General features: G+C 43.5%; 1 protein-coding gene and 1 non-coding gene across 2 annotated transcripts; both read left to right on the top strand.

Annotated features, from left to right (window-relative positions):
• Positions 1–2,704: 2,704 nt before the first annotated feature.
• LOC123048656 (alpha-L-arabinofuranosidase 1) lies at positions 2,705–7,656 on the top strand. The gene is made up of 17 exons (XM_044471707.1): positions 2,705–2,972; positions 3,311–3,365; positions 3,542–3,753; positions 3,948–4,069; positions 4,154–4,307; positions 4,458–4,527; positions 4,611–4,756; positions 4,853–4,898; positions 4,974–5,026; positions 5,604–5,748; positions 5,982–6,100; positions 6,174–6,245; positions 6,345–6,448; positions 6,672–6,728; positions 6,837–7,035; positions 7,133–7,276; positions 7,389–7,656. The coding sequence occupies exons 1-17, from the start codon at positions 2,781–2,783 to the stop codon at positions 7,506–7,508; spliced, it is 2,010 nt and encodes a 669-aa protein (XP_044327642.1). The 5' UTR covers positions 2,705–2,780; the 3' UTR covers positions 7,509–7,656.
• Positions 7,657–7,688: 32 nt separating this feature from the next.
• Positions 7,689–7,761, top strand: TRNAE-CUC (transfer RNA glutamic acid (anticodon CUC)). The gene has a single exon. It is a non-coding gene; the product is annotated as a tRNA-Glu (tRNA).
• Positions 7,762–23,969: the final 16,208 nt, after the last annotated feature.

Here is a 23,969-nt window from a genome sequence, read left to right as displayed (position 1 = left end):
CTACTAAATTTTCCATAGTACCTAACCAACATACATGTTTACATTTCAAATAATTAGTAACTGAACATATAGTAACGATGACAACATTTACATATCTTACGACTAAAATAATAACTGTATTTTCGTTATAAATATTCGGTTTGTTTTTAGAATCATTTGCTTAGACTTTAAGGGGTTGTTTGGTTAACGGGTATTTAAAGATCTATTTTTTCTCAAACTCGTCTACGAGCGTAACAAACTAAAACTCTGTTTGCTTTTCTCTAACTACCCCAAAAATATCCTAAAATGGTTCTCGTAACATGCAAAAACTTAGCTTTTGGAAAAACGACTATTAGTAAAAAATGGTTTTCTACATAATTTTCTTACAACAGGTTATGACAAAACTGAGGGTAAGTACTCGCTATCGAAATAACCACTAAACATAATATTACGATAATAACATTTTAATATCATATGAGTAAAATATTTAATTTCTTCCGGCTTTATATAATGTTTTTCATATCATACGATAAAATTCATTTATTTACAAATAATAATATTTGCAGCGGCATGCACATTTTTAACAATAGTACATCAATATAAAAAATATTAACAAAATTACGGCGTCATTTTATACCTTAGCTCCAATATGGATGTGCTTGCGAATGCAATTAAGCGTCCAAATAGTTCGAATAAATATCCGTCACCAGTAACATATGAATGGAGTCAACCTATTATCACATGAACATCAATATTACACACGGATTTTTCTTTCTGCTATCAAAAGTATGAAAATAGCACTTGCATGTATATGGTCATCACCTCAAAAGGGACAGCGAAGATGGTAACACAATTTCTTCAATCACGTCATCTCCTCCTTGTTTGCTACTAAGATGAATTATTTTACCTAATTACATACATCATTAAGTACATTAGCACCTAATCTTAACATATAAAATTTAGATTATTGCGACATAACAACGTAGACCTACGGTTTCCTAACCATAGACTTATTAATAAACATACCACATGAAAGAACATACCACATGCAATGAACAATTACAGTGCAATTTTTTCTTAATTGCCGTATTAAGAGCTTCTCACATGTCAATACAAATGGACGCAGCTAACATTGATACAATATCTTCAACCTACTCTTATCAAAAAAGAAGTTTAAATGTTGTATCTATCGTCTGAATTTTTTCCTAACCTCTAAGCACTAGCATCACATAGCTAATGACGAGCTAAATGACTAACTAATTACCACTGTGCATGCACAAAAAAACCATGTATTGCGAAGCTCATACCTTGATCTCCCCCTTCGTACTTCACTTAGCACGGCAAATCCTACTCCAAAAACTCCAAATGACTCCTCCAAGTGCTGAAATAATGCCTAAAACAACATAGAATACACACTTAAGAACTAATCAAACAGAACAAAAACATCACGCATGCGAACAAAACCAACAAAAATGGATAGATCTTACCTTAATCTATCTTTTCTTCAACTTCACCATCTTCGAAAACTAACTCTAAATCGGCCAAAATCACGAGTGAAAGTGGCTACCAAGTATTTTCTTCTGTGTATTCTTGTAGACTTAGAGAGAGCAGAGAGGCAGTAAAGGCAACCAGAGATATTCGAGAGAGTGTATGCGCAGCCACGGTTGTGCATATATAAAGAAGAGGAGCACTGTATTGTCGGCAGAACGAGCTAGAACTCACCTACCGTAGCCTCGGATTCCAGCATCGCAGTGTCTCATCGCACGCAGCAACTACAACGCTCTCGGGTGTGCGGCAGGAAGCGGAAATCACGCAGGCGGGAATCTGATTCCAAATTACAAAGCATCAGTGTCACCTCTGCTGCAGAAAGCAAAACAATGCGGAAATCACGCTCTTGGGTGCTGTCACCTCAGCTGCAGCAGCAATTTCCGAAAGCATGGGAATGAGCGCCATCACTACCGCTGCCGCCAGCTGCGGTGGCGGCCGGGCCTGCGCCTCGCCTTCCGTGCAGCTGTTTTTGTCTGCCTGCGGGCGACATGGGCAGCAGAGGCCGCCTCACCCGGTGGCGGCGTGGCCCACAAACCTGGCCCGTTACATCCCGACTACTGCCACTATACCTAATCCGTTATACCACGAGAGGCCGCCTCCTGCTGTGGCGGCAGGGCCCGCCGCCTCCTGGCGTGGCGGCAGGTGGCACGTGTCGCCTGCCGCGCCTGCCGCCACGGCGCAGGGGGTCCTTTTTGTCAAATATATCCACGGGTAGTCTTTTTTGGCAATTCTATTGGCCAGAGGGTCCTTTTGGACAAAAAATCTCCCCAATTAGCCGAGGCCACTATTCCAAGTTTATATTCTTTGCTTTGGCTTCAACTGTACTCAAGAACGCACCGAGCCACTGTCTCTGTTTATTTTCCGCCACCATTTCTATTTCTGCAGACTTCGCCTCCAGTGTGAGCACTTGCGGATAATAATCTTCATGAGCAAGAGTAGCTGCCACTGATTCATCAACGGAAATGAGAGCACGTACTTGGTTGCTTCTTGCTTCCCCGCGATGTGATGTGCAGAAACGGAGGAGTAAAGCTTCAAACAGAATACTGACGTACGTCCCCATCCGCGCCCATCTTCGTCCCTCGTCCATTGGATGCCTTCTCGGCTAGCTTTGCTTCCACTCGTGGGACTACTTTTGCTCAAATTGCTGGTTACTTGACGCAGTACGCTTCTAGCCATAGCCCGTGCTATATATATATGGGTAGACTGTGGATTCAGTACTCTGTTCTTTGATTTGAGCTGCGGGTTCAGTTCAGATGAGCACAATGGCTGTGCCGAGGGCGCATGCCGGTCACCGGTTGCGTTGTGTGCTGGCAGTGGTGTGTGCCTTGTGCTGGGCATCGTCCTCTGTTAGGTTCGTGGCGGGTCAGGCCGGGCAGCTGAGCGTGGACGCCTCGCCGCAGACTGCGAGGAAGATGCCTGACAAGATGTTCGGCATCTTTTTTGAGGTGAGAATAAGAGTCTCTTGGTAAATTAAATTGCTTGTCAAACTGCGATTGCTGAAAACTTTTGCGCTATTTGTTCGAGTTTGTACCAGCCACCTGGTAAAACTTTGCATAAAATTTTCTCTCATTCAGTAAGGCCATTTTGTTTGGTTACAGTTTAAACTATATATGCAGCTATATTGGTTAGCTGAATCTCATAGGATGACAGAGTGCAGCTCTGTCGCAGTTTGTCTCAGTTCAAGAAAAAATTGGATCTTGAAATTTTGGTTTTGATTTTGCTGCAAAGATGATAACCTCAGCAACAATTAATAACTCAAATCATATTTTGGTTTTATCTGCAGGAGATCAACCATGCTGGTGCTGGTGGGTTGTGGGCAGAGCTTGTGAGCAACAGAGGTAAGGAAATACATATCATAGTTATCAGGTACAATATAGGCTATTGTAGATGCACACTTCTACCAGAGGATGGTGTGCAGAAGGTCAGGATATGTGTTGATGAGTCAAGGGTCAATTCTGCACTTTCATTTTTTTCTTGCTCAGTGTTGTGTATACTCTTACAAAATTACTTCCAGGTTTTGAGGCCGGTGGGCCTAATACACCATCAAACATCGAACCATGGTTCATAATTGGAAATGAATCAAGCATCATCGTGGGAACCGATCGGACATCTTGTTTCGAACGTAACCCGGTCGCACTCCGAATGGAAGTTCTTTGTGGTTCTAAAGGAACTAATGTCTGTCCATCCGGAGGCGTTGGGGTCTACAATCCTGGTTACTGGGGCATGGTATGGTATTTCTTTTGTTCATATGTCTGCACATATAATATGTTGAAATGTTTTCGAAAGAAATACAACATATTCAGTCAATAGTATCACGGAACGTGTGTGGCAGTTTCAGTTTGGTTTGAAATGCATTATTATCCTTTTAAATGAAATGGAACTCTTTACAAGTTTGCCTCATATTGCTTTCCTCTTTCCAGAACATTGAAAGAAGGAAGGGTTATAAGGTGAGCCTGCACATTAGGTCTTCAGATGCAGTTTCCTTGACCATTTCTTTGACAAGCTCTGACGGTCTGCACAAACTCGCTTCTCGCACCATCACGTAATGTTATGCTGTCATCAGTTTATCAGAAATGCTGCATTATTGTTTGCATATTTATAACCTGGATTCCCCTGGTGCTTTCAGGGGCGGCAAGAAACAATTCACCAACTGGACAAAGATACAGTTTCGTTTGTATTCCAGCCAAAACAACACTAATTCAAGGCTTCAAATTACAACCACTAAAACTGGAGTGGTCTGGCTCGATCAAGTGTCGGTTATGCCATCGGACACTTACATGGTAAGCCTTCTTTGTGCTTGTTTCTCTTCCTTTTGATGAGATTTCCTTTTTCTTTTTCTTCTGATTTTCTTTCTGTTGAAGAAAGCAATGAATGTATGTTTTTACCTGTACCGTATTTGAGCTTTTATTTATTATATGTTTTCTTCATAGGGACATGGTTTTCGGAAGGATCTTGCTTCCATGTTGGCCAATTTAAAGCCCCAGTTTCTCAAGTTTCCAGGTCTATCGTATTTACAGTTGTTACATCCAAGGTTAAGTTATATCATTACATGATTTTGATGATATAAATAAAATGTTGTTTAGGCGGTAACTATGCCATGGGACAATATCTAAGAAATGCGTTTCATTGGGGCGAAACTGTGGGTCCATGGGAGGAAAGACCTGGCCATGTCAATGATGCCTGGGGATACTGGACTGACGACGGACTCGGATTCTTTGAGTTCCTTCAGGTAAATGGAACACAGACACACTCTTTGACTTTAAAACACTAAAATTTCTCCAATGTGTATATTTCATAAGTTGATATTGATATTTATTTACTGCAGTTAGCTGAAGACCTTGGTGCTTCCCCTGTTTGGGTGGTGAATGATGGTATGTTCAGTCTACGTATGTACGGCTTCTAGCAAACACTTGATCTGTCTTACGAAATGCTTGTCGGTACTGCAGGAGCAAGCATTAACGAAGAAGTTCCTACTGCAATAATTGCATCTCTGGTGAAGGTATGTTCTTCAAGATTATATTGTCAATCAGTTGATAAAAGGAGAGAAATCTGACTGGACAACCTAATGCGCAAAATGAAATCTCTGGTTTAGTTTCATGGCATACGTGATCTCCTCTGTTATTTGAAAACAACATGTGATGTCCAACCTCGCAAACAGTTGGCAACATGAACTTGTTCTACGAGGAAATGTGACTACAAGACATAAAAAGTACAAAACAGAACCGGTTTACAAAATAGGCTGAAGATTTTAAGAATAAATAAACCTAATTTTTGTAGCAGGTGTGTGTGCAAACCAAATGATTTATATTGCGATTAAACTTGTCAGAAGCATCCTTGGTTCGGTTGCTACCATAAAATATATTACGACACACATTGTTCTCAATTATGAAACCCATCTTCATGTTGATGCCAAGAAAAAGAATTTTAGTTGCTAAACGTTCTGAGGCAGCATGTAGTTTCTTTTATTGGTCTTAATTCAACACTTTTTCCACATTAATAAAATTTATAAATTTCTGTACCAGTATTGCTACCACCTTCTTGGCCTTCCCTGCATTTTCATGCTTGTAGTATTCCAGGATGTTGTTGATGGCATCGAGTTCGCAAGGGGAGGGGTCAACACTACATGGGGTTCAGTTCGTGCGGCAATGGGACATCAACAACCTTTTAAGCTTGATTATGTTTCAATAGGGAATCAAGAATGCTGGATGCTCTACTACAGAGGTTTGTAGTACAGTTTTATATCCTTCTTTCCTAGGTTCACAAATCTGTACATGATTCAGAATGTTTGTGGATAAGAGCTTTCTATGTATGTCATGATTCAGAATGTTTAGGCATGATCCGCAACCTTGCTTCTCTACTTAGTGAAGGGATGCACAAAGATTTTGCATATTCCTTTTTCTTCTGTTATGGATAAAGCAGGAAAGCTCATACTACCTTTTTACTTTGCTTACTAGGGAATTACCAAAAGTTCTATTCTGCGATTAAAGCTGCATACCCTGACATCAACATTATATCAAGCTGTGATAAGTCAACTATTTCGGCATCCAACCCTGCCGATCTGTATGATGTTCATGTAAGGTCTCTGTGTTATGTTCATTATAACAAATTAATCTTTAATGGTTGATAAAACTTCATCTCTGCTGCAGGTCTATGCATCTTCTGCTAATATGTTTTCCAGAACCAGTATGTTTGACAACACACCACGCAGCGGACCGAAGGTACGTAGTATTTTTTTCAAACTTCAAATGCTATCACTACATCTGCAATTTTCTGTGCCTTAGCTGGAAATGACTTGGGGAAGCACTGTCAATCTGTAGGCCATTGTTAGCGAGTACGCCGTGACTGGAAACGACGCTGGCAAAGGAACACTGGTAGCAGCACTTGCAGAAGCTGCATTTCTCGTTGGATTAGAGAAGAACAGGTTATTATATGCTCTTATCAGTTTCTTTTTTCCATCATTGACATGTTTTCTGTCTCACTCTTACTAATTTAAAAGTTAAGACTGCACTGAGAAGCAGAGCTTTTGACATCAAATGAATGATAGTGGCAAATGCCTAGCCTTTCCAGCATCAGTCTGGGCTTTCTGGCGTCTGCATTACTGGTTGATTGCGAACTTTGATGTTTTGCGCATTGTTTTACTGCAGTGATGTGGTCGAGATGGCAAGCTGCGCACCGCTGTTTGTAAATGACAACGATCGCAAGTAAAGATTCAACATCTTAGCATTGTTTCAGATTTTGGTATGGTTTGCAAGTCTCGATCGTCATGTATTTGGATAACCAACACATACACACGAAAATGTGCTTCACAGGTGGAGCCCAGATGCCATTGTGTTCAACTCATGGCAGCACTACGGATGCCCAAACTACTGGATGCTACACTTCTTCAAGGACTCGAGCGGCGCCACCTTTCACCCCACAACCATGCAAGTCTCCAACTACGATCAGATGGTTGCATCTGCCATTACGTGGCAGAGTCCTAAAGACAAGAGCACTTACCTGAAAATAAAGGTGCTCCCATTTTGTTCTTCCAAATTTCAGTCAGAAAACTCTGCTGACCAACCTTATTACAAGACAAAAATGACCAAACACAACAATCTTTCCGCAGGTCGTGAACTTCGGCAGCAAAGCCGTGGATCTCAACATAACGGTGACGGGTCTGGAGAGCGGCATCAAGAGCTCCGGCTCGAAGAAGACGGTGCTAACATCCGGCGCGCCACTCGACGAGAACTCCTTCGAACAGCCAGAAAAGGTCAGCACCACACCACCACACTGGCTGAGCTGATCATGGTGGTAAATTGCTCCCTGTAGCTGTTTCCTCTGGTGTTTGCTGACTCTGCAACCGTGCTGCTGGAATTCTGCAGGTGGCGCCGGTGTTGAGCCCGGTGGCCGACGCCAAGCAGCAGATGGGCGTGTCAGTGAGCCCTTACTCCCTCACATCGTTCGATCTCCTGCTGGAGCCCAGCAAGCACTCGGCAATATGAAGAAGAAACTAGCTCGAGAAATCATAGAGCATTACCACGTGTATTGTAGATTGTATTGTTCTTGTGTGCCTGGATTCTAATGATGATAAGTCTAAAGAAACATTACATAGCCGTATCTGAAGCTTATTAGCAAACGTTGTGCCCTGCATTACAAGCAAAATTTCCATATGTTCATCAGCATCCGTCGTAGTCTAGGTGGTTAGGATACTCGGCTCTCACCCGAGAGACCCGGGTTCAAGTCCCGGCGACGGAATATATATTTTTTTGTCTCGCCATTTTCATTCAAACGGTTAGTATTCCAGTTTCCAATTTAACACACTGAGTTCGAACTTTAACCATCAGCAGTCGGAGTTTTTCCGAGTCAGAATATTTGTGCCAGCATCCAACTTTTTTTCGCCTAGCTACCTCCAAGATATCACACTAGTTCCATTTTCAAACGTCTAATTTTCCAGTTCCAGTTTTAGGACTTTACCATCAACAATTGGAGTTTATTTGAAATATTTGCACGAACATCGAACTAGCTGGCCCACAATAGCAACATATTATCTGAGTTTCATTTGTATATGTCACTATTCAAATTTCAATTTTGACACTTTGGGTTTTGAAATGACGATGGATTTTTTATTTTTTATTTTAAAAATGGCCTCGCCACTCTTAAGATATCACACGAGTTCCATTTTTAAATGGCCACTATTCTTGTTTCAATTCTAACACTTTGAGTTTCAACTCTAACCATCAACAAATTCGAGTTTATTTGAGTCAGAATATTTGCACTAACATTCAACTTTTGTTTGGCTCGCCATTCTCAAGATATCATACGAGTACCAATTTCAAATGGCTACTATTCCCGTTTCAATTTGAACACTTGGAGTTTCAACATTGATCATCAACAATTGGAGATTATTCGAGCAGAATATTTGCACGAACATCTAACTAGCTCGCCCACAATAACAGGATATCATTTGAGTTCTATTTTCAAATGGCAATATTCGAATTTTAGTTTTAACTCCTTGAGTTCCAACTCTAACCATCAATAATTGGAGTTTTTTCGATGGAGATGGAACATATTTTTTACCTCGCCACTCTCAAGATATCATACGACTTCCATTTTCGAATGACTACTATTATAGTTTCATTTTAACACTTTGAGTTTCAACTTTAACCATCGACAATTGGAGTTCTTTCAATTCAGAATGTTTGAACCAACATCTTACTAGGTGCCTCACGATAACATGATATCATCCGAGTTCCATTTTTGAATGGCACTATTTGAATTTCAATTTTAACCTTTTGAGTTTCAACTCTAACCGTCAACAATTGGAGTTTACTTTTGAATGGCGATGGAACTTCAATTTTTTCCTCACCACTCTCAAGATGTCATACAATTTCCATTTTCAAGTGACTACTATTATAGTTTCATTTTTAACACTTTGAGTTTCAACCTTAACCATCAACAATTGGAGTTTATTTGATAGGGAATATTTGCACCGCCATCTTACTTGCTGGCTCACAATAACAAGATATCATATGAGGACCATTCAAAATGGCACAATTCAAATTTCAATTTTAACGCTTTCCATTTTAACTTTAATCGTAAACCATCACAGTTTATTTGAGTATAATAATGGACCAAAGACCATTCTGTCGTCAACAACCCGACATCTTGTTGCTGCATGATACGTCTCCAACGTATCTATAATTTATGAAGTATTCATGCTATTATATTATCCATCTTAGATGTTTTATATGCATTTATATGATATTTTATATGATTTTTGCAACTAACCTATTAACCTAGAGCCCAGTGCCAATTTCTGTTTTTTCCTTGTTTTTAAGTATCGCGGAAAAGGAATACCAAACGGAGTCCAATTGACGTGCCAATTTTTGATGATTTTTTATGGACCAAAAGAAGCCCCGGGAGTAAAAGAGTTGGGTCAGAAGAGTCTCTGGCTGTCCATGAGGGTGGGGGGCGCGCCCACCCCCCGGGCGTGGGACCCTATCTCGTGGACGACTCGGAGACCCCTCTGACATCAGACCTACGCCAAAAATTCCTATAAATACAGAAACCTCCAGAAAATAACCTAAATCAGAAGTTCCGCCGCCGCAAGCCTCTGTAGCCACGAGAAATCAATCTAGGCCCTCTCTGGCACCCTGCCGGAGGGGGCCATCATCACCGGAGGCCATGGAGGAGGATCCCGGAGGGGCCATCATCGCCATGAAGGCCAAGGACCAGAGGGAGAACCTCTCCCCATCTAGGGGGGAGGCCATGGAGGAGGAAGCACAAGGGGGAGAACCTCTCCTCCTCTCTCTTGGTGGCGCCGGAGTGCCATCGGGAGAGGAATCATCGCCGCGGTGATCGTCTTCATCAACATCACCACCATCATCACCATCCTCATCTCTTTTACGCGGTCCACTCTCCCGCACCCCGTTGTAATCCCTACTTGAACACCCTGTTCAAGAATTCGCCCGATTAACCAATTAGCTTGCTGATTAACCCATACTCGTAGGGTCACCGAGTAGCCGATAAACCAATAAATCGTCCGATTAATTGATTAAATGGACGATTAACTTGCCGGTTAGCCTATTAATCCCCTACTCACAAGCCAACCGAGCAGCTACCAATTAACGATTTCCTTAACAATGCTTGAACATGGTGCTTTATGCCACATATTATGATCCAATGATGTGTTGCCATCCTATGATTGTATGTTTTATTTTGGTGCTGTCCTATTGTGCCCTCCGTGTCGCGCAAGCGTGAGGGATTCCCGCTGTAGGGTGTTGCAATATGTTTATGATTCGCTTATAGTGGGTTGCTTGAGTGACAGAAGCATAAACCCGAGTAAGGGGGTTGTTGCATAAGGGGACTTGATGCTTTAATGCTATGGTTGGGTTTTACCTTAATGATCTTTAGTAGTTGCGGATGCTTGCTAGAGTTCCAATCATAAGTGCATATGATCCAAGAAGACAAAATATGTTAGCTTATGCCTCTCCCTCATATGAAATTGCAATAGTGATTACCGGTCTTGTTAACGATTGCCTAGGATAATTCCGCACACCGACCCATCATTATTCCACACTCGTTATTTATAATATTTAGTAATATATTCTAACTTTATGATAACAGCACCTACTTTTATGTTTTAGCTCTCCGATATCATGCAAAGTTATCCTCTTCATACCCACAACGTAGTTTTATTTCTCGTTTCTAGTTGGAAGCAAACGTTCGGTGTATGTAGAGTCGTATCAGTGGCAGATAGGACTTGAGAGAATATTGATCTTACCTTTAGCTCCTTGTGGGATCGACACTCCATACTTATCACTTCCACCATTGGGAATTGCTACGATGATTCCCTGCACTTTGGGATTATCACTACACTAATCCACCAACACGTCCCAGTTGTCGATGTCCAATCATGTCTACCCCAGGTGTGGCTCAATATTTTGCGCTTTCACATGGGTATTTGTTTGGTTTTCCGAAGGGTTTTTCCGGTTTGCCTGTTTTACTAATGACAATCTTTCAAGAATGAAGAAATCTTGTTTTCCTACAAGATGTGCAGGTTTTAACACATTTGGAAGGAAAACAATCAAAACCCTGGCCATTGAAGTAGTTTTTAGCAACTTTCCCTTTGAGCATACCTTCATCAGGTACACCAGAGAAGAAGATGGTGTTTGGTACGAGCGTGGACGCTCCTGCCATCTTCCGCCACGACCTCCTGAATCTATACAAACAACTTTCGAGAAGGGACAGATGGCAAGAAGAAAACACACACACACACGCGGAGAGAGAGAGAGAGAGAAAGAGAGAGGGAGAGGGAGAGAGTCCAGGGAGAAGAACAACCACCATCCAAAGAAGAGGGAAGAGATTCGGGAGAGAATAATTTCACCGAGATCATTTCTAGTCTTCTCCGATCTTCACCCCCAGGCGAGTCCAATTTCGTATCACTTTTTACCTTGTGTTTTGCCGTGTAGCTTTAGTTTTTTTCGGTCTTATTGTATTCGGGCACGCCTTTTTGTTTGTTTCTTCCAGGATCCCACACACGAGGAGTTTTGAGGCTTTAGGATGAAATCCCAAGGATATAGGGGTACAATCACGTTAATTTGCGTGATAGGAACCTACCATAAGAGGCCATGATCAAACATGGAGCAAATCAGACGCACAAGAGGAGTCGGAGAAGAAGACGGTGTCTTGTACGAGCATGAGCGCCCGTACCAGCCGCCTCAGCCTCCCGCTAGTCGACTATATTACCCCCATGCCTTCGCATCGAGGATACAAGATACAGAGATGCTATGCCGGTTTGGCAGCACATCACTGGCCTTGCCATTGAGGAGAATGTGGATCGAAGACGTGGAAAGAAGTCCCCACATCCATCCCAACTAGCGTGTATCCAAGCCCATTTTCCTCAACATCTCCATCTGAAAAGACCATTGCACCGTATCGAAAGCTTTGGATAGCTTCACAAAAACCATCAACCACAGACTGAAAGGAGCAGCCTGTTCATTCTTAGTAAAACCTCGGTCTAAGATGTGTACGAGGCCCACCATGCATAAGAGTGCATCTCTATTTTTCTTTCTATGTTTGGGCAAACACACACTAACAAAATGGTCTTGTGATTTATTTAACTCGGCTTCAACATTTCATCACAAAACACCACGAAATCATCGCCCTTGCCTTGAACTAAGACGATGGACACATCTTCCAAACTATAGAATCTCCTCCCCCTCTCCCTTTTTCATTGACTTCCAATAGCACGATCCAACGGTGAAGGGCTTCAAATTGTCTTGGTTGCTCGTAGGTAGCTCAGTTTTATTGTTTCTGTTTTGTAGTCTTACTGCATATTCGATAGAAATATGCCATTGGGGTGATGGACCTTGTCAAGCACACCGACTCCCCAAACCTAGTAAGTTCCAGGAGAGAAACTTAATTGCTCCTGTTGAACGGCCTCAGCCGCTCTCTTGGATTCACCGGCATCCCCATGTTCGGTAGTTCTCTCCATTGCCTGTCCTTGAGTATTTGGCAAAAAATCACCATAATTGGGGTTGGCGTTCCACTGAACTACCACTTCGAAAATTTTGGACAAAATCTATCTTTTTTTTGTAATTCGTTCCTAAAAACTACCGAAAATGTTTGATGACCATTTTAGAGGATTTAAACACAAAACTAATAGATATGGCCCACATTATAGATCCACATGTGTGTGATGTTACGTTGACCGTTATGACATGTGGGCCCCACACGCCGACATCATCTCTTTTCTTCCTCCTCTCTCTCATGCATTTCAACAAGCACCTCGTGTGCACGCAGATGACTCACGAAGTCACGATCCCGGCGCTCCTCCCGTGCCGTACCTTCACATGCTCATGGTGGCGTGGCCAGAAACACGAGGTGCTTCATGAGCTGCACCTTCAGTCGGGCAGCACCACAACACCACCGCACCTTTCTCATGCACATGGCGACCAGTGGGTGCCAGTAGCAAATCGAGCGTCCCGACTTTTGCGGCGCCGGCTGCGTGGGCTGGCGCAGTCCGGCATGAAGGCGGTGACGAACACGGCGGCCGCGACCTTGTCAGGGAACTCCTCGGATGCGAGCATGATGCTCATCCCGCCGAAGTTGTGGTCCACTTCCACCGCCCTCTCGCCGTCCGGGAAGTCGCGGAGCGCGTCCAACAATGGGCGGGTGTAGTCCTCGAAGGTGGGCGTGTTGCGCAGCCGGCGCGCGTTGGCGCCGCAGGCTGCGAGGTCCGACGCATCCACGCAGTGCCCTGCGACGCGGAGCAGGGTGGCCACCTTGTACCAGCACCACCCGCTGTGGCCCGTGCCGTGCGCCAGGATGAGGCGCGTGGTCCTGCCTGTCATGAACGCCTTTAAATCATCTACAACGGTCATCAATCGTTTTAGGCAGTTTTTGAGGCGAATTACGAATAAAGTGATAGTTTTTGGGTCAAAATATTAAAAAAGATACTCTCTCCATTTTTAAATATAAGTTTTTATACAGATGCCACTACATACCACATACGAATGTATATAGATACGTCTTAGAGTGTAGTTTCACTTATTTTGCTTCGTATCTAGTCCATAGTAGAATCTGTACAAAAACTTATATTTAGGAACGGAGGAAGTAGTTTTTCTTGTCAAATACTCACCGTCCCTAGACCGTAATCCACACTAGCCGGGTCAGCCCGATTCTTCTCTGCTCACCGCCACGAGTCCCTGACATGCCAAGACCAACATATTTCCTTTTATTTTTTTTTCATGTAGCTTCATCTCAACGTGTCAAAAAAAAGTTTCTTCTCAACATTGGTTGGCTGTTTCCTGCGGACGGACAACGCTCATCAGATCCCTTGCACGACTTGTTCATTCCTCCTCTTTTTAACCGTCCACCTTGTTTCCACCCCTCGCTTTTCTCAGGGGACATCCGTTTTCATCCCAGTCAGTTTTCGCCCCCGCCCGCACGTGGTTTCACCGACCCGGAGCGCGCCCACAACACGATTCCTCCAACGAACTCGCACGGCGGCGCGCGCACCCGCCCGGGCCGGGCCGCACCGCCCCCGCTCCCGCTCCGGCCTGCATGCGCGCAACAAGCTCCAAAACGTCCTGCGTCCCAGCTCCATGCACGCCATTTTAAGGGAGACTCTAGTTAACGAGCGCTCTTTCGGGAGCCTCGCAACGATCAGCGCCACTTGACGCGCTCTCAGCCATTCGCCACGTGTCGCGTTCTGGACGCTCCCTTCAGATTTATTTTTATTTTTTCGCACGCGTTTTCGGCTTTTTAAACGGTTTTTTCTCGGTTTTTTTCGACGTTTTGGTTTTTCCCCGGTCTTCCTTAGCGTTTCGACAAAAAAAAATTTGAAATTTTTTTTTTGCGCGAAAATACGCGTTTACTTTTTTTTCTTTCGTGAGAAGTCACGTTTTTTTTACGCGAGAGGCCCGGTTGTGCTTTAGCGAAAGTCACGGCCGTGCCTTTCGGAAACGAAAAAAAACGCGTTTTCTGTTTTTTTTTCTTTCGCGAGAGTCACGGTTTTACTTCCGCGATAGGCATGGTTGTGCTTTCGTGAGAGTCACGGCCGTGCCTCTCGGAAAGGGAAAAACAAAACACGTTTTCTGTTTTTTTTTCTTTCGTGAGAGTCACGGTTTTGCTTCCGCGAGAGGCACGGTTGTGCTTTTGCGAGGGTCACGGCCGTGCCTCTCGGAAAGGGAAAAAAATACGCGTTTTCTGTTTTTTTTTTCACGAGAGTCACGATTTTGCTTTTGCCAGAGGCACGGTTGTGGTTTCGCGAGAGTCACGGACGTGCCTCTTTCGGAAAGGGAAAAAACGCGTTTTCTGTTTTTTTTCTTTCCACGAGAGTCACGGTTTTGCTTCCACGAGAGGCACGGTTGTGATTTCGCGAGAGGCAAGGGCGTGGCTCCCGGTTTGGTTTTTTCGTCCGGTTTTTTTCGTAAAAAAAAGTTTGTCAAAACCTATCAACATGGGATCTAGTTTTGAAGATCTCGACACGAGAAATGCAATGGTGAAAACGGTTTGAGATTTGGACGCACGGTTTAAGAGATAAAACGTTTTGAATAAACGAATCTACGAAAAAAGGGAAAACTCCCAGGTTGCGACAAGTGGCGTGCTGCACGTGCGCCACTTGTCGTGACCTGGGAAGATAGAGTGTTCTTTGCAACGAGTACTCCTTAATTAATGATTTCATCATTTTTAAGCTAAGCTAGTGCTTATCATACGCGCGTGCGTAGCACTACGTGCCCATGGCTCCATCATCTCCGGTCGTCGCCTACCAGTACCGCACCTGCCACGAAGCTTCCTAAAGTCGTTCTACACCAGCACCACGAAACTTTTTGCAAAAACGTGTTAACCATTTTTGGGATGGTATGAAACATTGTTTAAAACTACGTAACATTTTTGTACATTGTATATATTTTTCAAAATGTCACGAACATTATTTTAAAATGCGTGGTCATTTTTCAAATGCAACGTACATTTTTAAATCACATATATATATATATTAAAATAATATTAAAATATATATTGAAATGCCACGTACTTTTTTTGTAACGCTTGAATATTTTTGAAATGTCACAAACACCGAAATATAAGTGTAACCGAAAAAAAGTCAAATGGGCCGGCCCAGCGCGGAGGACGGGGGCGCTCTGTGGTGAATACTGCCGCTCCTTGGCCCACTAGTTAGATGGATCCCGGTTGAATTTTGCCAGGGTTCGATTTAGACCGGGATTGCATAGTTCAAGGTGCAATCGACTAGAATTTTGATTTGCAGGTTCATTTCGCCAAACCTCTACAAATTCAGGGTTTGAAATGGACTTTTTCCGCCTCCGTAGATAGAGAGTATATATACAAACAAAACAACGCAAGAATACATATGGGATGGTGACGTTACTTGTTGCATGGCTTTTCGTGGCTAGATACTTACATTACATATCTGGCGGAACTAATGCGTGGTCGAGAACCCAATGTTTGCGTGGGTGGGTGGCAGTACTGGTGGGTGGGTTAAAGTTAAACAAACTGTTAGTACTTTCGCCAAAAGAAGAAGCGAAAACGATGCGCGTACGATAGTTTTCCATATGATACTTGTACTACACTAACTAACATGGACCATTCAGAGTGAAACACAAGAAGGAAACCAACAGCTCATGTCATGTGTCTTACAAGGATTGTACTATTTTCATCGTACGTGTAGCATGGATTAATGTTATCTGCAGTTTCTTGCCTTGGTGGACCAACTGTTTTTTATTGTACCAACATATGCGTAGGTAGTTACGTGCTATGCAACTGCCCGGCAAGTACTCCCTTCGTCCAAAATTTTAGGACAAGTATTTCCGAACGAAGGGAGTAAGTTTCTTGACCGACGAGTCTCTGCTTAACGATTGTCTTTTCTTTGTAGAGAGAAGAGGGGTCAATTGGTGACAAGAATTTTATATGTTCGTTTAGAGGGGAGAGGTGGGCCGGTCAGATAAGGTTGGTTGGGTCTTTGGGACGGAGTAATCAGTAGCCGAGACAAACAGAACAAATATCTACTGTATGTACTACGGGGGTGTTTGGTTCAGGGACTTTTTAGTCCCAAAGACTAGAAAAAGTCTCTAAAAAGTCCCTAGGAACCAAACGGGAGAGACTTTTTCTACAGGGACTAGAAAAAGACTTTACTAGAGACTCTTTTTTGATTAGTCCCTGGGACTAGAAAAAGTCCTAGGACTTCTGAACCAAACACCCCCTACCTGTTCACCCCAGGTACCACTGCATGTGCGGTTTGCAGATGGTGCCTACGGCGCGGTAATCAGTATGTACGCATGTGCGTTGAGAATGTGACCACAAAAAATTTCACCCCAAGATAAGATGTCTGCTTCCTTCTGCCAAGCATGTCTACATGGTAAAAAATGCTTTTATATTATGAGACGGATGAAGTAGCTTCTCCCTTTTTATTTTGCCACGAGTATATATATTGCCCAGCATGTTGCACGCAGAGCACACATATATTTGATCTGATTTCTAAGTCCTAATCAAACCCTATAGGTGACAGTCAATAAGTAGTACATCACCCAACACACAGAAAATGCATTTCGATACTTTTCAAGTATTCTTCACTATATAGTTCATTCACACGCAGAGCTTTTTTTCTTCGAAAAGGGGGGTTCGGCCCAACCTCTGCATCAGAACGATGTATACAATCAATATTATTAAAAAGCTAAAGGTTCAACATAAGTCTCCATGTCTCAAACAAAGAACAAAAAAAGCTCACGAAGAGATAAACAGAAGTATAAAAGCCACAACCGGCTGGCATAAAAAGGTAGGAACACTAAATGCCTATCCTATTACATGACTGTCATCCAAACCGGTTGAAAATATCCCGTGCTACCATCTCGCATCGGGTAGACCCAGTAACCAAACGCTCCCTGGCCTCCGTCGAAGTGAGTAGCGACCACATACGGATCAACGCAGTGGCTCTGAAGATAACATGCAAAAAATGAATATTTGATGTTCTGTTAAAGACCAAATCATTTCTGCGGTTCCAGACTGCCCATAATAAAGCACATACTCCTACACGAATATGTCTTGCTGTATCGGAATCTATCCCATCAAGCCACGTCCCAAATAGCGCGCTGATAGAATTCGGAGGACTAATGTTAAAAGCTATGTGAACCGACCGCCACATAATTTTTGCCAGAGGACAATCAAGAAAGAGGTGTTTGATTGATTCATGTTGGTCACAGAAGCTACATCTTGTAGATCATGTCCAATTGCGTTTTGCCAAATTATCTTAGTTAAATAACTTGTTTATGCACAAACCACATGAACACTTTGATTTTCCAAGGTACTTTAACTTTTCAAACATGTTTCGTTCTGGGAATCAAGCTAGAGTTAATAACATCCAAATACATGGATTTTACCGAGAACTCTCCATTCTTAGTTAGTTTCCAGCACAACTGATCGGGCTGTTGAGACAGCTGAATATCCATCAATCTTCTCACAAGATTGAGCCAGGCTTTCCAACGCTTTCCCACTAGCGTCCTCCGAAATTGAATATTAAGCGGAGTGGACTACAATATTTTGCAACGTAAGCGTCTCTACGCTGAACAATGCCTTGGATATTCACACGCAGAGCTAGCCTCGAATAAAACATGCCCTGGATACAGAGCTGTACGGCTGCACTACCAAATCGATCTGTTCTGGCCAACTGCTAGCCGAGCGAGAGAGAGATAAACAATAGTTAAAGAATAACCGGATGGCGATTGGATCGATCCAACGCGCCAATCGCCAAAGAATGTCAATGCTTTGGTAGGTTTTTTAAAGTCTCTGTACATGCTAATCACGATCGTCATAGTATAGTTCAGAAAAAACAATTGAATAAACGGGGTCGCCGCAGCTGGTAACCGAAAACCACAACACAGCGTGATCGAGCCTAGACGTAACCCCCCCTCCCCCACCCCCACCCCCTCTCTCTTAAAACTGAACCATATACCCCTTATATATTTATAGAAACTTAGAAACACAGCTATATTTATATCGCAAAAAGAGTAATTAACAGAAGGTATGATTTGAATTGTTTTTAGTAGGGGATTCGATCGGTAACATAGATCATCATCAAAACCTAAAAGTCGTTGTGCTGTTCCAGCATGAGCACTTACTATTCACCAAAAAGATGCTCAATGTATAGCACTATGATATATTGTTTATTCTGGGCATGTGCTATATGTAGTAAGCTATCTAGAAAAAAACGGCGTTCTTGTGGGTCAATAGTGATGAAAAAACACTCTACAAGGCAAGGACCTATTTGCGAACAGAAACGCCACTGACGGTGTAAGGGCCATTGCCACCATCATTAAATCTATACCTTTCTGGGAAATGTAGGTTATATAGTATATCCTTTCCAAGTCACATTATATAGTATATCCTTTCCAAGTCACATACCTTAGAATGGCATGACAACACAACTTTATGGACGTTATCGGATCTTCTCTCATCAATCATATACCGCACCCTTTGTGCACCAGCAAGGCCCCGAGGGAAGGGCGGGTTCCACATGGATCACAGATCACACCTATGTCATGTAGTTGCAACCCTTACGAAGGTGGGAGGGTTTCTCAGAAAACCGCTAGTGGAAGTGACATGCAGCTTGAAAGTATCCCATCGATAGAAAGGTTGTCAACAATAGTGTCACGTTCCTGTTTTTGTTCGTTGGTTCAATGTAATTTTTAATCTTCAACGGACGACATACAATCGGAGGGGGGGGGGGGGGGGGGGGGAGATAGTATTATTTTCAGTATAATATTATTTTTTATGCTGGTTATTCTACATTCAGTTGTCTATTCATTGTACTTGCTTTTGTTTTACTTGATATTAATCTAAGATGCTCTTCGGGGGCCTTTTTTAAAAGGTTGTGCTAGCATATTCGCTTTATTATTATTATTTAGATGTCATTTTAGTATTGTTGGGGAACGCAGTATTTCAAAAAATTTACCTACGATCATGCAAGATCTATCTATGTGATGCATAGCAACGAGTGGGAGAGTGTGTCCAGGTACCCTTGTAGACCGAAAGCGGTAGCGTTAAGTAACGCGGTTGATGTAGTCGAACGTCTTCGCGATCCAACCGATCAAGTACCGAACGCACGACACCTCCGCGATCTGCACACGTTCAGCTCGGTGACGTCCCTCGAACTCTTGATCCAGCTGAGGCCGAGGGAGAGTTTCTTCAGCATGACGTCGTGGTGACGGTGATCATGAAGTTACTGATGCAGGGCTTCACCTAAGCACTGAATGATATGACCGAGGTGGAAATCTGTGGAGGGAGGCACCGCACACGGCTAAAATAACTGTTGACTTGTGTGTCCTAGGGTGCCCCCTCCCACCGTATATAAAGGAGCAAGGGGGAGGCCGGCCGGCCCTCATGGGGCGTACCCCAAGTAGGATTTCTACTAGGAATCCTATTCCTATTAGGTTTCCAACAAGGGAAGAGAGGGGGAAGGAAGGAGAGGGAGAGAGGGAGAGGGAAAGAGGGGGGCGCCGCCCCCTCCTAGTCCCATTCGGACTCCTCAAGGGGGGGGGGGGAGGGCGGCCAGCCCTAGGGGCCCCTCCTCTCTCTCTCACAAGGCCCATGTTGGCCCATTAGTTCCCCTGGGGGTTCCGATAACCCCCCATTAGCTCGAGAATTGTCTTATCCATCCCTTGCATATTATAGTTCATCACAAAGCTTTTGTAGCTTGGTGGCAGTGATTGAAAAACTCTGTCAATGACACTATCAATCGGAAGATTGACTCCCAGCCGAGTCAAGTGATTATGATACCCAGACATTTTGAGTATATGTTCACTGACAGAACTATTCTCCTCCATTTTACAGCTGTAGAACTTATTGGAGACTTCATATCTCTCAATCCGGGCATTTGCTTTAAATATTAACTTCAACTCCTGAAACATCTCATATGCTCCATGACGTTCAAAACATCATTGAAGTCCCGGTGCTAAGCCGTAAAGCATGGCACACTGAACTATCGAGTAGTCATCAGCTTTGCTCTGCCAAGCGTTCACAACGTCCGGCGTTGCTCCTGCAGCGGGTCTTGCACCTAGCGGTGCTTCCAGGACGTAATTCTTCTGTGCAGCAATATGGATAATCCTCAAGTTACGGACCCAGTCCGTGTAGTTGCTACCATCATCTTTCAACTTAGCTTTCTTTAGGAACGCATTAAAATTCAAAGGAACAGTAGCACGGGCCATTGATCTACACAACATAGACATGCAAAATACTATCAGGTACTAAGTTCATGATAAATTAAAGTTCAATTAATCATATTACTTAAGAACTCCCACTTAGATAGACATCCCTCTAATCATCTAAGTGATCACGTGATCCAAATCAACTAAACCATGTCCGATCATCACGTGAGATGGAGTAGTTTTCAATTGTGAACATCACTATGATGATCATATCTACTATATGATTCACGCTCGACCTTTCGGTCTCAGTGTTCCGAGGCCATATGCTAGGCTCGTCAAGTTTAACCCGAGTATTCTCCGTGTGCAAAACTGGCTTGCACCCGTTGTATGTGAACGTAGAGCTTATCACACCCGATCATCACATGGTGTCTCGGCACGACGAACTGTCGTAGTGGTGCATACTCAGGGAGAACACTTATACCTTGAAATTTAGTGAGAGATCATCTTATGATGCTACCGCCGAACTAAGCAAAATAAGATGCATAAAGGATAAACATCACATGCAATCAATATAAGTGATATGATATGGCCATCATCATCTTGTGCCTTTGATCCCCATCTTCAAGGCACCGTCGTGATCACCATCGTCACCGGCTTGACACCTTGATCTCCATCGAAGCATCGTTGTCGTCTCGCCAACTATTGCTATCACGACTATCGCTACCGCTTAGTGATAAAGTAAAGCAATTATATGGCGATTGCATTTCATACAATAAACCGAAAACCATAAGGCACTTGCCAGTTGCCGATAACTATTATAAAACATGATCATCTCATACAACAATTTATATATCACCACGTCTTGACCATATCACATCACAACATGCCCTGCAAAAACAAGTTAGACGTCCTCTACTTGTTGTTGCAAATTTTACGTGGCTGCTACGGGTTTAACAAGAACCGTTCTTACCTACGCATCAAAAACCACAACGATTTTTCATCAAGTGTGTTGTTTTAACCTTCAACAAGGACCGGGCGTAGTCACACTCGATTACACTAAAGTTGGAGAAACAAACACCCAGTAGCCACCTGTGTGCGAAACACGTCGGTAGAACCAGTCTCGCGTAAGCGTACGCGCAATGTCGGTCTGAGCCGCTTCATCCAACAATACCGCCGAATAAAATTATGACATGCTGGTAAGCAGTATGACTATTATCGCCCACAACTCTTTGTGTTCTACTCGTGCATATAACATCTACGCATAGACCTGACTCGGATGCCACTGTTGGGGAACGCAGTATTTCAAAAAATTTACCTACGATCACGCAAGATATATCGATGTGATGCATAGCAACGAGTGGGAGAGTGTGTCCAGGTACCCTCGTAGACCGAAAGCGGTAGCGTTAAGTAACGCAGTTGATGTAGTCGAACGTCTTCGCGATCCAACCGATCAAGTACCGAACGCACGGCACCTCCGCGATCTGCACACGTTCAGCTCGGTGACGTCCTTCGAACTCTTGATCCAGCTGAGGCCGAGGGAGAGTTTCTTCAGCATGACGTCGTGGTGATGGTGATGATGAAGTTACCGATGCAGGGCTTCACCTAAGCACTGCAACGATATGACCGAGGTGGAAATCTGTGGAGGGGGGCACCGCACACGGCTAAAACAACTGTTGACTTGTGTGTCGTAGGGTGCCCCCTCCCACCGTATATAGGGGAGCAAGGGGGAGGCCGGCCGGCCCTCATGGGGCGCGCCCCAAGTAGGATTCCTACTAGGATTCCTAGTAGGTTTCCAACAAGGGAAGAGAGGGGGAAGGAAGGAGAGGGAGAGAGGGAGAGGTAAAGAGGGGGGCGCCGCCCCCTCCTAGTCCAATTCGGACTCCTCAAGGGGAGGGGGGGCCAGCCCTAGGGGCCCCTCCTCTCTCTCTCACAAGGACCATGTTGGCCCATTAGTTCCCCTGGGGGTTCCGATAACCCCCCATTAGCTCGAGAATTGTCTTATCCATCCCTTGCATGTTATAGTTCATCACGAAGCTGTTGTAGCTTGGTGGCAGTGATTGAAAAACTCTGTCAATGACACTATCAACCGGAAGATTGACTCCCAGCTGAGTCAAGTGATTATGATACCTAGATATTTTGAGTATATGTTCACTGACAGAACTATTCTCCTCCATTTTACAGCTGTAGAACTTATTGGAGACTTCATATCTCTCAATCCGGGCATTTGCTTTAAATATTAACTTCAACTCCTGGAACATCTCATATGCTCCATGACGTTCAAAACATCATTGAAGTCCCGGTGCTAAGCCGTAAAGCATGGCACACTGAACTATCGAGTAGTCATCAGCTTTGCTCTGCTAGGCGTTCACAACGTCCGACGTTGCTCCTGCAGCGGGTCTTGCACCTAGCGGTGCTTCCAGGACGTAATTCTTCTGTGCAGCAATGAGGATAATCCTCAAGTTACGGACCCAGTCCGTGTAGTTGCTACCATCATCTTTCAACTTAGCTTTCTTTAGGAATGCATTAAAATTCAAAGGAACAGTAGCACGGGCCATTGATCTACACAACATAGACATGCAAAATACTATCAGGTACTAAGTTCATGATAAATTAAAGTTCAATTAATCATATTACTTAAGAACTCCCACTTAGATAGACATCCCTCTAATCATCTAAGTGATCACGTGATCCAAATCAACTAAACCATGTCCGATCATCACGTGAGATGGAGTAGTTTTCAATGGTGAACATCACTATGTTGATCATATCTACTATATGATTCACGCTCGACCTTTCGGTCTCAGTGTTCCGAGGCCATATTGCATATGCTAGGCTCGTCAAGTTTAACCCGAGTATTCTGCGTGTGCAAAACTGGCTTGCACCCGTTGTATGTGAACGTAGAGCTTATCACACCCGATCATCACATGGTGTCTCGGCACGATGAACTGTCACAATGGTGCATACTCAGGGAGAACACTTATACCTTGAAATTTAGTGAGAGATCATCTTATAATGCTACCGCCGAACTAAGCAAAATAAGATGCATAAAGGATAAACATCACATGCAATCAATATAAGTGATATAATATGGCCATCATCATCTTGTGCCTTTGATCTCCATCTCCAAGGCACCGTCGTGATCACCATCGTCACCGGCTTGACACCTTGATCTCCATCAAAGCATCGTTGTCATATCGCCAACTATTGCTATCACGACTATCGCTACCGCTTAGTGATAAAGTAAAGCAATTGCATGGCGATTGCATTTCATACAATAAACCGACAACCATAAGGCTCCTGCCA

This window comes from Triticum aestivum, chromosome 2D (assembly GCF_018294505.1).
Source record: "Triticum aestivum cultivar Chinese Spring chromosome 2D, IWGSC CS RefSeq v2.1, whole genome shotgun sequence".
In the NCBI taxonomy this organism is placed as follows: Eukaryota; Viridiplantae; Streptophyta; class Magnoliopsida; order Poales; family Poaceae; genus Triticum; species Triticum aestivum.
This window is presented reverse-complemented; position numbering and strand designations above follow the sequence as displayed.